We start from the raw sequence: 14,050 nt of genomic DNA, 5'->3' as shown, positions 1-14,050 counted from the left end.
AAACGAAGTAAGATCTGGTCTTTGTTCGGACTCGAACTCCCAGAAGGAAAAAATGTTTATGGGTGGCGGGGCAGAGAGAAGCTGGATGGCGATGAATTTTATGGGAGAAACTGTGGGAGCCCAGGGTTGACTAGTTTCTTTTTTTCTTCCACCTTTCAAAACAGATGAATTAGGGAAGGCTGCTGGCTCAGATCGGCGCGTGTATATGATGCACCAAACTTGAGTCCTAAATATACTTAGGAGGTTTAAAGATGCGTCGGTGAGAAGATGGCGAGTGTAGAAGATGAAGGTCTCTCTTGAGCGTCGTTGACCGAGATCGAACTTTGATTCTGAAGTGGGGCAACGAGAGGACGTTGGGATCTTCCAAATCCTGAATGTCACTAGTACCTGAATATAATTAGTAATTCTCCAGTATTTAAACTTCATTTATCCCACAATACAAGTACAAGATACATCCACAACCACAGCTCATCAAGAAGCCCTCGACATGAAGAGAGCATCGATATCTTCCGGCAGGTCAGTGAGGGCTGAATATAGCACGACTTCCTATAGAGAGGCTGATATTAACTGGAGTATGACTTCCAAGTATCAATATGTTCAAGCACTACAGTAGTAACCTGCCAAAGGTATCTAGTTCCAAGCTGCCTCCTCTCGCGATATCTTCACCCGGAGCTGCCTTCGAGCAGTGACTGGTCCCCTTTGCCATTCTACCTCTCTGCCATCTCTAGATCCCTCGAAACTACTGCGCCTTCTTGTAGACCAAACCAACCTCATTGCCAAACACTCCGGAGTAGCCAACACGGACAGGGGACGGGAAACTGCCTATATTCTGCATCATGGTCGTGATTCTATACCCCTTTATTCAATACTTCAACCATGTAGTAGGAACTACCACCGTATATCAATGCAATCAGACGAAGAAAGTAAGAAAAAAGAAAAGCTCCCAAAAATTCAGGCGCCATGGTATACTCAAAGTCTCAACACCGCAGCCGGACAAAAGAGAAGAACACAACTCATCGCGCCAAGACATATAAAAACCCAAAACATTCCGAAATCCCTTCAAAACTCTCCCCTCACATCAACAAGTACAATGCCCTAACAGCCTTCTCAGCAGCCGCAACATGCCAAGGCCTCACGTCCCCCTCCCTATCCGCCACGCCCCTAACCCTCGCCAACGTCCCCAACGCCCTAAAATGCCCCAACATCTCGCGCAGTAAACCCTCGTGCTGCCTCGGGTTCCCGCCCTCGCTGTACACGACATTGACCTCCATGACCACGGGTGGGTCCTCGATCTTCGTGCCTCCGCGCTTGATGAGGTAGCCGCTGAAGAGGGACGGGTTGATCTCTGTCGGGGATGTGGTGTTGTTGAGCTTGTGGCTGAGCACGCAGCCCCACGACTGGTCCATGACATCGACGAGGATGCCGTCCGCCGCGGCGCCGTCGGCTGCTGCTGCGTTGGTGTCGCCGCCAGGCGTGGGTGCGTTGGCGGGCGTGGGGGGGTTGCCGCTCTGCTCGGGGGAGAGGATGCTGGCCTGCGGCGTGGAGGCTGGCGTGGTGTAAAAAGTCGCCGATACGGATGGGTTGAGCCGGACGGCGGGCGGGATCAGCTGGAGCGACGGGCTCGTGTCCACCGTCATCAGGACCAAGCTGACCCTGGCTTTGGATTCCGTTTGGGCGAGACCGGTCCAGAAGTCCATCTCATCTGCCTCCATCGGCCCGCACTTCGTGATGACGACTCTCCAATGGACCTTCCACATCGATATGAGGTCGTGCGTCGTTTCCCAAATCTCGTGAGCAACGTCCGTGAACGGTGTCGCGAGGGGCCGGCCCTTTCGTCCAAGACAATATGAAGCCGTCATCTGCTGGCTGCCTCGACTATCCGTCCACGCCGCCGTAACCCATCGTCCGTTGACGCTGCGTGCATAGGACACGTGAATGCACGAATTCTCATGCATAACCGATGCGGACGGCGTCGCCGCGAGGCTAAAGTCTATAAAGCGCGGTGCCACCTGCTCGAGCATGATGGCTGGCGCCGGCGCTGGCCCGTTGAATAAGGTACACCGGTCGTATATCTCGAGGCAGAGCTTAAGCATGTCCGCAGGAGGCTGAATAACGACGGACGACGTCCCGCAGACGAAATCGGACGGAACGAGCTGGAGGACTAGCTCGTTTGACGGTACGGCACTATTCTTGCCTGTTAACAGGCTCTTGTAAGCTTCCGAGAGCTGCTGGAATGATGTACACGCCTCCACGATCGAGCTCGGATTGGCAGGCGAATATATGAAGAACACAACAAAGTTCTTCGACGACTCCGTGGATCCTCTAAGGGCCTGGCATAAAAGCTCTACTCGCTCCGCAAGAGCTGAACTGATACGCGGGAAAACGGTTCCCGGCGTGACCGAGATTTTATCCACGTCGTACCGGACCAGCCCATTGGAGATGCTCTCTGTCGACGCAAGACGGCCAAAGCTTCCAAGTTTCATAGACTCGTAAACACTTCTCGCACGGTCCATGAATAAGTCGACGCTATCGGCCATACCATCCCATCCTGGAAAGACGCATACGGCGTGCACGTCCTTCGGGCCTAGCGATGGCCCAAGCCCGAGACTTTCCCAGAACGACACGGCGGATGGAAGGACAGAAAGCCTTGTCTCCGCCCGCTTCAGCTCGAGGTGTGGGGGCGGAATCTGATATACAGTCGGAGGCATGGGTATTGACGAATCCCGACCGGGGACGGGACGCGGCTGGAGAAGCGGGCGGCTGGGGGGACCGAGCGATGGGGTCCCGTCCTGAATCTCCGAGAAGGCTCGGAGCTGACACTCCACAGCTCCCGCTAGGCTCGCCGGAATAGATTCACGCAATCCTTGCAATGCCTGTCGCGACAGCGAAGCTAGCTGACGGCGCTTGACGGGGGAGGGCACGGGCGGCTTGCGCAAGGTGACGTCGCTGAGTATCTCCAACGAGCCGAGCGCTGCCTGCTCCGTCAAGATCTGCGCGATGGCCACCATGTCTTCATCGGGGAGCGACAACTGGAGAGCGAGCGGTTCCGGATCGGCGAATAACTTCGCCACCGGCATCTCCGAGGCTCCCGCTCGGCCAAGACGAGGTAGTTCCAGGACGAAGCTTGGATCAGAGTCATCGGGAACTTCGACGTCCCGTAGTGATGTTGCGTGCGAGATCAAATCATCTTCGTTATTCGTTCGTCTTGGCACCGCAGACTTGATGGGCGAGAATGCCTCCTCGCTCGACACGCTCGTGTCGTCCTGGTCGGAAATTGTACTGCCATCATCGCATTCCACGTCTGCGAGGACATCGATTTTCGTAGGGCTAGCATGAATAGAGCTAGACTCCAGACCAGTCGTTATCCGCGCGATCATGGCTCCGTGGTTTTCGGGAAGCGCCTTTAGATTCTTGCTGTTCTTCCCGTGGCGTCTGAGATAATCGGTTGTTGGCGGCGCTTTATGGTTCAAATCTTCTTTGGTAGGCGACCATGTAAAGGCATATTTGCCTCCGTTTACGTATTTGCTAGTGACCGGGGGCAGGGTCACGTCGAATTCAACCTTGTCGTAGACACTCCTTCGTCTTATCAGCGGCGCGGAGGTCGGAGGGCGTTTGGGTCTATAGACCGCTGTTCGGACCCGCTTGAAGACAGTATCTGGATCAAAGGGGCTGTGTTCTCTCTTTATAGTACTACCAGGCCTCGTCTTGGACACGGCTTTGGTCTCATCTCCGAGGGCACTCCTGGCATGCCTGAGCTCCGGCTTTGCAAAAACTGGCGACTCCTTCTTGATTGAAGAGTCTTGGACCGCGGATTGATCAGAGACAGACGTATTGTTGCCCCCGGACGGGAAGGGTGGTGGCGGAGGTAATATGTCTGCTAATTGGCGGGGGTTGGATTCAGGGATTGACGTTTGAGGGTCCGGGTTCGCAATATCCGCGGTTAGCATGTCCACATCCAGATCCACGGCGTTGCTGACGGGCTGATCATCAAAGAAGTTAAAGTCTGCATCTGTAAGCTCTCCATCCGGGAACATGTCTCCGCCTAGGTCACCAAATAAGTGATCGGCGTCTGTGAGGTAGGGAGCCTCGTTTCTATCACGCTCCGCATACGCATCACCATCACCGAGCGGGGCCGCACTAGACATGACCACATCCGTATCAACGATGGCAAGGCTAGGGGGCTGAGCGTGAGGGCTAATTACAGCGCCATCGAGACTCGGTGTTGGGGCACTCGGGTTCTGGATAGCATCAGGAGGCGTAGGGTACATCACGCCGGCCGCCAGGGCTGCCGCGTTGCCTGCACGCTGCAAAGCCAACGGTGAGTTCCCATTCACCTGTTGACGGGAACGGTTTTCTGCGTCTACGGCTTCTCGGGGTGTTTCGCGCTCCTTTTTCCGTTTCGCTATTGCCTCGTTCCGTTCCGCCGCCTCCTGGAACCAACTCTTAGCACGCTCTAACGGATCGTATGATTCGTCGCGGCCAACGAGTGTGTTCCCTCCGAGTCGACTCACTGGTGGTAAGCTCGCATTGTGTCGCCGGAAGCAGAGGCAAGCCGGCCAGGAGATGGCAGTCGACGTGGTTATGATGGAAGGCGGCATGCCGTCCGCCCTCTGATCAAAGAGTTTCTGTCGCGGAACTCGAATGGCTATCCAAGGACAGGAATCTAATACCTGAGAGGGTATTCCTTTGAGCTGAAGCAATCTCGAACAAATTTGCCGCCAGCGCGACGATCGCGTATCGTGAAAGCGGCTGATTTGTGTATCAGGCGTCTGGGCGACGCCAGTATCGAGATGCGATAATCCAAGATCCAGGGCCCCTTGCGAGAAAGCCCGTACGCCAAAAGGGGCAACGAGTATCGGTGTCTCCGTATATGGCGAAGAGAAAAGAGACACTTGAGGTTTATTCAGAGACAATAGTCCTTCTCCCGCATGAAGGGCAATATTGATTATGAGAGTTCCTGTAGGCGTAAGATAGAGACGGAACGACGCCGTTGCAGATAGGCCAGATATCGTAGCATCTTGGCTCTCCCCAAGCGGCTGACTAGGGCAGAGAAGAACCGTACGGTTGTCCAGGGGCGTAGCGCCCGTCCGCTTCACGAAGTCTGCAAGGATCGTGCCTAGCAGTGCAAGGATAAAATTATCGTAGGCATCATTAACTGTGATTGCGCCCAGGGACGCAGCCTTTAGATCAATCCCAGACATCGACAGAGATTTCGCATCCTGCTCGACGACACCCCACGAAGAGCTGGAAGCCGGGCTGAAAGAGGCAGCCGACTTAACCTGGAGCCCAGCGTCTAGCAATGACGATCCGGGAAGGGAACCGGTAGGGGTATTGTTCCCTTGTGGTCCTGGAAGTCGCGGCCTCGATAGGCTCATCGGCTCGAAGGAGCCATCGTCAACGGGTGATAGTGTGACTCCTGGGATGTCGAGGTTCTCGGGAAGGGCAGGACCAATCGAGAATGAGGAGATTGCATTTTCCCTCGTGGTGACGCCGAAGTGCCATATTATTCGGCGCGTGGTATCAAAATGCGCGATGCACCCTTGATTCCTGAACAGGCTTTCGACATCTTGGATAACGGTGGGATTTGGTTGCGACTGGTACTGATCGGTGGCAGAGAGCTCGTAGGTTCGGTATGCGATTGAGGAGATATTATTCTGTGTTTTAGAAGCAATCAGTTAGCGACACAGGTTTACGGACAAGACATAGGCTTGATCAGTATGGAACCAACAAGTATTAAAGTATTGGTCGTATATTCTCCGGCCTCCATGTCGCTGGCTGTCGCAAGCCAGGCGATGGCTGGCAGAGAAAGCCGTGGGTCTGACACCCACGGAGAGGATGAAAGCAAGGAATGCGCCCGAGTATCAACGTTACGCAGAGGGTTTCTGTCGACAGTTTAACAGGAGGGTTTCGGGGGAGGATGGGGAGCAAGTATCGTCGGCAGATGAAGTCTCGCGTAAGCGGACCTCCATCTCAGAGAAGAGGTCTGCTGGTTTCGTCGTGAGAGGTGATGGGCAATGTGCGTCGATGAGGTTGCAAGCAGCTCGAGGTTGCGGAGAGTTGGAAGCGGGATATGTCGGAGAGTTTCTATGATTTGTATCCCAATTCAGTCGGATGGTAATAGCGAAATGTCGAAAGCAAGCTGGCGACCGAGCTCCGGATGATGATGATGGTGTTGGGATCGAGGTTGATGGGTTGATACTCGAACTTGGTCAAGGTTGAACCTGGTGGGCTCGCGGCTCTGGGCCTGGTTTGGTAATATTAGCCGCTGGCTGCCAAAAGGGTCTGGTCCGATCGGGCATGCCACAACGCCCCACGCCACCCTAACCCGCCTGTAAATCCCCACCTCACCCACTGGCGCAACCCCCAGGCCCACTAAAAGTCGGGGTCAAGTTGCCAACCATGCCACCTCGAGATTCTCGCAGAAATGCAAGATCAAATCAGGATGGCGGAATGGGTCCTTCCATGCTAGAGTCTCTGCTCGTGTTTCTTTTACAAGATACCACATCCAACCTATGGCACGCTTCCTCATACGGTTCCCAAGGACGGGCCGATTCATCGAACTCCCAGCAAACTTGATCCAACTAACAATAAGGGTGTGGCACGAACGCATGATGGGCACGACCGGGTCTCAGAACCCAGAAAAGCAATGATTTGGGACATGTCTAGGCTTCCGACTCGGAGTCTCCCTGTCGGCGGAGAGGAATCCCCCATCTATAGCCTCCGCGTTAGATTCGTCGACACATGATGATATCCATCCGGTCGCACGACATATCGCTTTCTACCTGACTAACTTCGCAAACGGGCAGTATGCGGACCACTTTTTACTGATTCTAGGCATCGTCAACCAGCATATATTAGAAGCGGTCCCCCAGGCTCGGCGAAAACATTCGAGTCGACACCAAAGGAAACTGTAAATCGATCGGCCTGCCCTCTTTTTAAGCTTATCCAGCGCTAGGTAAAAGCTACTATTGACACGAACCCTTCCAAAAACCCTCACCCGGTAGTTGATACCTATCCTTAAAATCGACGCCCGCGAGCTGTTGAACCGGCTATGCGATTATCAAGGTCGGAAATGCCTCCAAAACTCCATTCTTCTCAGCTAGCCCTCCTTCATAAACTCGGGGAAGAGGTACTGGACCCGCGCCCACGCCTCGGGGTTCCTCCCTTCGGGCTTGGTGATGCCAGCTACCGCGCCAACTGACATACCCTCGAGGTGCTTAGCCAACACCACGCTGCTGTGCTCCTGCTTGGTAAGCTGGTCAAGGACAGCACCAACAAGGCGCTTGGCGTTCCTGCCGTTGTGCTCCATGTTCTTCATAACCATGGCAACGTCGACATCCTCGGTCGAGTGCCAACAGTCATAATCTGTGGCCATGCAGATCATCTGGTAGGCAATCTCAGCCTCACGAGCTAGCTTCGCCTCAGGCAAAGCAGACATGTTGATCACGGAGCCTCCCCAGGTACGGTAAAGGTTGGACTCGGCCCTAGTCGAGAACTGAGGACCCTCTGTTTTTCGGGTTAGCTGGAGTTTAGCGAAAAGGTGTAGCAAAACATCACCGGATCTTACCCATGACAACAACGGTGCCTTCCTCGTGAAGTATAACACCGTTTCCCTCCATGTGGTGCGCACACTTCTTGACGATCTCGGCAAGGTTGTGGTCGAAGGGGTCCGCGAATCCAACATGGCCGACAAGACCACCCTCGAAGAAAGTGAACGGACGGACGCCCTTGGTCCTATCAATGATCTGGTCCGGGACGACGAAATCCATAGGCTTGATCTCCTCCCTCAGCGAGCCGACAGCAGAAAAGGCGATGATGCTGCGAACACCAATATGTCGTAGTGCGGCAATGTTGGCGCGCGACGGTACCTCGTGGGGAGCATATTGGTGGTTGTGGCCATGTCGAGCAAGGAACGCTACGGGGACCCCATTGTGACGCGAAATGAGGATCGGAGAGGAAGGATATCCCCAGGGAGTTATGGGGTTGATGCTGGCCACGGGCTCAAATCCCTCGATGTGGCTGAGGCCAGTACCGCCAATAACGGCGATATGGACGGGCTCTGGGAATACCAGTATCTTGTTAGATCCTTAGCTCTATGAATTCGTTCGTTCGAGATCGTGTTTACCGTCAAAGCTGACAACGAGAGCCATTGCGGGGCTGTGTACGCGCAACGAGGGGACAGGGGGTGAGGGGGAGAGAACCGAGACGCGGTATGGTTTACACGGTTCGCAAAGCCGAAATTGCAAAGGCTGCCAGAGAATTAAATTCTTCTACGAGTATCGTGAAGAGAGGAAACAGATCTGAAAAATGCTCATTTGATCCCACCTTGTATTATCAATGCCTCCAACCTATGATTACTACGATCCGGAAGGCGTGCTCGCGGCGGATATTTTTGGGGGGAGGGGCTGCTGCCCCACTAAGTCCGCCTTGTTATCTTATCGCCGCCTGGCAGAAATTTTTTTTATTTTTTCTTTTTCAAGCAGCAGCTTCAATCCAGGCCAATTCAGGATCCACACCGATTCATTCGTCCATCAACACTCAGCCTTGCTTCACCACCCGCACACTGAATACCTTCCACGGCGACGGAAAATTCGAGTCCAAATCTAATACGGAATCTCGGAGGATCACTGTCGAACCGATATGAAGCTTTCTAATCCGGACGCTGTGTCCGTGTACACAGTCTCCGGAGGGGCTGGCAAAACCCTACCAGACTGGCTGGCGAGGCGGAGGAAAAGAAATTTGAAGGATGACCTTGAATACCAAAACAGAGTCGAACTTCTCCAGGACTTTGAATTCGAGAGCGCATCCATGCGCATTAGGATTTCGGAGGATGGCAACTGGGTCATGTCCACCGGAACGTAAGTCTTGGTCGCCACCCTCTCTACTCCCAACCCTGCTTTCGCGCTCTCTGACCGCTGACCTCGCTGGCAGTTACAAGCCTCAAATCCACGTCCATAACCTCCCAGAATTATCCCTCTCCTTTGCGCGACATACAACCTCCCTCAACCAATCCTTCCAGATCCTCTCCAACGACTACACAAAGTCTATCCACCTTCAGAACGATCGCAAAATCGAGTTCCACACCCCCATGGGATGCCACTTCGAAACTAGGGTTCCGAGATACGGTCGTGATATTTTATACGATAGACATTCGACAGAAGCGCTTATTCCGGCAGTTGGATACGATGCAGACGGCAACGGCGAGGTATTCCGCATGAACTTGGAGCAGGGGAGATTCATGAGGAGCTACCACGTCGATCTCGGCGAGCCAGACGTTGGAGAGGGGCTACAAGGCGGCATCAATGCCGCAAGTGTGAATGTTGGTGCGATAGCAGAGACAACTCATAACCTCCTTGCCTTCGGCACCTCGATAGGGACGGTCGAGTTCTGGGACCCTCGATCCAAGGCCAGGGTTGCGCGCCTCGCAGGCCACGATGGCGGCGTGACAGCCTTGAATTTTAACCCCAATGGCCTGTCTTTGGCCACTGGCTCCTCCAACGGCATAATACAAATTTTCGATCTGCGACGACCGGTCCCGCTTCTCAGGAAGGACCAAGGATACGGATTTGCGGTGCACAAGCTTATCCACATGACCACCGCCTCTCAAGAAAGGAAGATTTTGTCTGCCGACAAGAAGATTATCAAGATTTGGGACGAAGCGACCGGAGAACCCTGGACGTCTGCTGAACCTACAGTCGACCTGAATGACGTCGCTTGGTGCAAGGACAGCGGACTTATCCTTACAGCGAATGAGGGCTCCGCTCAGCACGCGTTCTTTATACCCCAACTCGGCCCGGCACCTAAATGGTGCTCATTCTTGGACAACCTCGTTGAGGAGCTCGCCGAGGAAGCCCGCCCAGAGACGTACGAGAACTACAAGTTCTTGACGATACCCGAACTCAAGTCGCTCAGCCTTGCCCATCTTATCGGAAAGACCAACCTTCTCCGACCATACATGCATGGTTTCTTCGTTGCCTCGAAACTCTACGACCAGGCGCGACTTATTGCCAACCCTTACGTCTGGGAAGAGGAACGTGCTAAGAGAGTCAAGGATAAGATTGAGAAGGAGCGTGAATCGAGGATACGTGGGAAGAAGAAGGTCAAGGTCAACCAGAAACTCGTTGATAGGCTGCTCAAGAAGCAAGAGAATAGGGAGACGGTGGATGTCACTGCTGGTATCCTTGGCGAGGACCGTTTCGGAAAGATGTTCGAAGATGAGGAGTTTAAGGTGGACGAGACTAGCTGGGAATACCGGCTGATTAACCCCAGTGCCGCCGCTGCGACTTCCCTGGCCGCTTCTAGCGCGAATAACGGAGCGGGTTCGAAGCGGTCTGGAAAGCGGGATTCAGATGACGAGAGTTCCGATGAAGAGGTGCCTATAAAACGACGGGAAAAGGCCTCGACGAAGACGAAGGCAAAGGACGAAGTTGTGATGAAGGTATCATCTTCTCAGAGGCGAGGCAGTGCGCGGGATTCCGCCTTAGGCTCGCGAATTAGCCAGTCGGGCAGGGTCACGAAACCACGCGCCGAGAACGTCGTCGGCGAGCAATCGATGAGTTTCGTACCAGAATCCAAGAAGGCGAAGAAGCAGGAGCAGCAACAGCTGCTCCCGACGAGGACAAAGCGGTCGGATGCTCGGCGAAGCGCGAGCGGGAATACATTTAGACGTATGTAAGGGGTCAAGGGATGTCGAAGCTTGGGGTTTCTTTGTTTGCTTCCTTGCTTCCCTGGTAGTGGTTTCCGGGTGGTGCGCCATGAGCACTCGTGCTCTTTTGGGTATCTCTTATTATATGTAAAATTAGCATCTTGACAACGGAAAAGTGATTGCGGATTTATTCGCTCGAGTTTTAATGATATTCATGATGAAAAAGGTGTTTCGTTTACCGTCTATATTTGGGTGGCGATCATCAAACCCTCGGCGTTTGCATTGGTCAAGGTAGCAAGCACGCTCGACGTCGCTCGACGTCGGGTGCTCACGCACCATTGCAGAACTTCCCAGGAGGTGAATCTCATTTATACAGAAAAACATAAGAGCAATCATGAACAGCACCAGATCCTCCACCGTTTCTTTACACACAAATTTCGGAAACAAGTTGGTATCCTAAACAATCCGATATTAAAAAAAAGAACATAAACACCCAGCAACACCAAAAACAAAATATATCTTCAACCATTCTTGTAGTGGGGTAATTTCCTCTTCCTTTTCGAGCACCCCCTCTCACAATTTCCTCCCACCGCTCTACCTCCCCCATCGAGCTTGCTTGTTCTTAGCTGCGTTGAGGCCCTTTTCGAGATCCTCAGGTCGAATGCGGGGAGTCGGCGGGACATCATCCATTCTCTCGCGTCTTCTTGAGTTGGGGCTAGCATTCTTGACGTCTCGTGGGAACTCGGTGCGTCGGGGTGTAAGCGCCGTGACAACTTTTCTTGCAGATCGTCGGAGGCCTTCGCGGACCTTCCATTCTCGTTTCTTCGCGACGTAAAACAACGTAGCCGTGGTTACTAAAAGTCCATCGTTAGAAAAAATCATCCAACACCATTGACAACTCGAAATATATAAGGGAGTCGGAGCAAAAGCTGACTTACCCCCAATCACAGTGAACGCAACAACGACGACGATGATGGCAATCATTCCACCACGGGATATTTGGACGGCGCCGGAGGTCTTTCCAGAAGCACCTTGTTCGGTTCCAAGATCGGATCCATCTTTAGGGTAGGCGATGCCGACATCGTCGCCAGTGTAGACTTCTTGAGGATAAGGAGCCATTTCTGATAAGGTTTTGCGTCTCACTTCCTTCGCTTAGGTTGAATCGGGACCTCGAGTAGAACACAAATGTCGTGATGGTTTGTTGAAGTGTAGCTTATAAGACTAGAAGACAGTAGCCGGCCTGTCGTAGAAGATGAAGAGAAGTTGGATGGAAATTAACCTCGATCTGTTGTGGGTGAGGCAGTCTCCGAAATAAAGATGTACACAGGAAGAACATCAAAAGAGGCGGCACATTCAGCAGGCACAAGAGTATATAGATGGATTCACTCTCTTCAGTTTCCTATAATACTTCGGCTAAGCCATGTGTGATGAGAGGATAGGGGCGTGCCATTACACTCGGCATGCATATGCAGCCCGCCCTCAAGCCCTTCACTTCAATCTCATGCCGCAAAAGGTGGACCATTCCAGACCTCCATCACCATCGATAGTGCTCTTGAAGAAACACTCAAAAGTCGACGACGGGCGAATCGCAGGTGACAGGTGAGGGGGTGGAGAGAAATGTGACGGCAGTCTATCTTTGGCAACTGTGCCTGAGATCTTCCGGCCCCTCATTGGCCGTGGTAGCGCCCTCGGCGAGCCGCTCGAAATCCTGACTGGGGTCCAGACTCACGATGCAGCCAATAGAATGGGCCGGCGATCAGCGGGGTGAAGTGCCCGAATGTGGGAAGCAGTGAGCACTTCCTATAATAAACATTTTTTGCTTCTTGGCTCTGGTCAGAAAGTGCTGCTCTTTCTTGGCAGCATCCAACCCCCCCTTTGCGCCCATTCGTAGCATTCGTCCTTGTACGATCTCCGGATCCTTGGCGAAAAGAGGGTCCGATTGCAAACCTCAGAGGTGAAATCTGGTCGATAGAGCTGGTTTTCGGGGAGAAAGTGCTGCTCGGAGAGAAAGCCAGTTTCCACATCCGATTTTAAGCTTGTTCAGAGATTTGGGATCGGCGTCTTACATCTTCACGAGATGCGCACAATCCTCCCCCGGCGCTCTGATATCAACCAATCTTTGGTCCGTTGTGCTCGAAAACGTCGATCACATTCTCGATTCGGATCGTGATGAAAAATCCCCCTTTTTTTTTTTTTTTTTTTTTTTTTAAAGAGTTTCACTCAGTTCGGATGCCTTCCAGAGGATGGAGCCCACCAACTGGGCCAGTGAGGGCCAGTGAGGACCAGTGGGGAGCCGCCCACTCCATCATCTCATGCAATTTGATGCCTAAGCCTCACTCCTTCGACTCAAATTCTTCACGAATTATTTGACCAGAAAACTTCCAAAACTGAAGGGCGCTAGATGGTGCGCATAACCCTCGAGATGAGGTGTCTTGAAACCCATTGAGGGGCATGCAAGAAAAATGAATGAGCCACCGTTCCACCCCGAGGCGCCTACAGTGCACACGACCGTGACCTGCCAGGCGTGTCTACCCTACGTATCTCTCCTGGACAAGAGTTGGAGGTGTTGGGGAACTCGCGAAGGAAGGCGTCGGACTTGACTACCGTTAGCGCGGGCGAGCGATGTCAAAGTCATACTAAGAAGTCGACGTCTTGTCATCATCGCTACTCACGATCACTGGTCGCTTCATCATGCTCCAACAACCTCAGCAGCTACATCCACCCAGATCTGTGAGGTGGCGTTGAGTGTACTTTCCTCCTGCGTCAGTCACATGTTGTCTACGCGACTAATGACGTCTTCAGCAACTTGTGACTCGACTTACATGAAGAAACGCTCTTTCCAATCCTGTTTCGTGTACCTTCGGAAGCAACAAAATGTATCGAGCCTTCCTCTCCTTCTCCCTTGTCCTGATAAGCATGGGCAGGTTTTCCATCGAAAACAAGGAAGAGGAAAGAATAAACTATGCTCATGCCAAGCTTGGAAAGGACGTCAACGACATGCCTCACAGGGCTGGGTCTTTTCTCCCTGGCGCTTTCCTAGGTTTGTCCCCAAGGTCAGCTACTTGCTGTCCATCGACGTGGGACCGCTTCTTCTCCGCACATTGGTGCTATGATGCTATCGACGTAGGAGTTGTCCATCCAATGTAGCGTCAAGTCTAGATCTGAGCTCAATCAAAGATGTTAGCCTTGAGGCCCTTTGCTTCAAGTCGAACTGACGGTGCTTGTCTTTGATCTTGTTGGGTTGTTATTGTCCACTCTGTCAGATTTCACTATTTCCAGGGTTCTTATTCGAACTCTTGCTTCACCAGACCATTTCTACTCTCGTTTGGCTAAGAGCCGGCCATTGTAGCTTCTGGCTCCCTGCTTCAGACTCTATTATTTACTTCTATAATGGCACCCATGGAC

General features: G+C 52.9%; 4 protein-coding genes across 4 annotated transcripts; 1 reads left to right on the top strand and 3 right to left on the bottom strand.

Annotated features, from left to right (window-relative positions):
* Nucleotides 1-1,073: 1,073 nt before the first annotated feature.
* Nucleotides 1,074-5,767, bottom strand: SAPIO_CDS9344 (uncharacterized protein; the record flags this gene model as incomplete). Its single annotated transcript, XM_016790767.1, has 2 exons — nt 1,074-5,654; nt 5,729-5,767. The coding sequence occupies 2 exons, from the start codon at nt 5,765-5,767 to the stop codon at nt 1,074-1,076; spliced, it is 4,620 nt and encodes a 1,539-aa protein (XP_016639277.1).
* A 1,332-nt stretch (nt 5,768-7,099) lies between these two features.
* SAPIO_CDS9343 (S-methyl-5'-thioadenosine phosphorylase) lies at nt 7,100-8,150 on the bottom strand (the record flags this gene model as incomplete). The annotated part of the gene is made up of 3 exons (XM_016790766.1): nt 7,100-7,506; nt 7,568-8,059; nt 8,126-8,150. 3 exons carry the CDS (start codon nt 8,148-8,150, stop codon nt 7,100-7,102), a joined length of 924 nt encoding a protein of 307 aa, XP_016639276.1.
* A 490-nt stretch (nt 8,151-8,640) lies between these two features.
* Nucleotides 8,641-10,675, top strand: SAPIO_CDS9342 (Ribosome biogenesis protein enp2-like protein; the record flags this gene model as incomplete). The annotated part of the gene is made up of 2 exons (XM_016790765.1): nt 8,641-8,858; nt 8,932-10,675. The coding sequence occupies 2 exons, from the start codon at nt 8,641-8,643 to the stop codon at nt 10,673-10,675; spliced, it is 1,962 nt and encodes a 653-aa protein (XP_016639275.1).
* A 564-nt stretch (nt 10,676-11,239) lies between these two features.
* On the bottom strand, nt 11,240-11,764 carry SAPIO_CDS9341 (Uncharacterized protein; the record flags this gene model as incomplete). Its single annotated transcript, XM_016790764.1, has 2 exons — nt 11,240-11,499; nt 11,584-11,764. The coding sequence occupies 2 exons, from the start codon at nt 11,762-11,764 to the stop codon at nt 11,240-11,242; spliced, it is 441 nt and encodes a 146-aa protein (XP_016639274.1).
* Nucleotides 11,765-14,050: the final 2,286 nt, after the last annotated feature.

Source organism: Scedosporium apiospermum (assembly GCF_000732125.1).
Source record: "Scedosporium apiospermum strain IHEM 14462 chromosome Unknown SEQ_SAPIO_0143, whole genome shotgun sequence".
NCBI lineage: Eukaryota > Fungi > Ascomycota > Sordariomycetes > Microascales > Microascaceae > Scedosporium > Scedosporium apiospermum.
This window is presented reverse-complemented; position numbering and strand designations above follow the sequence as displayed.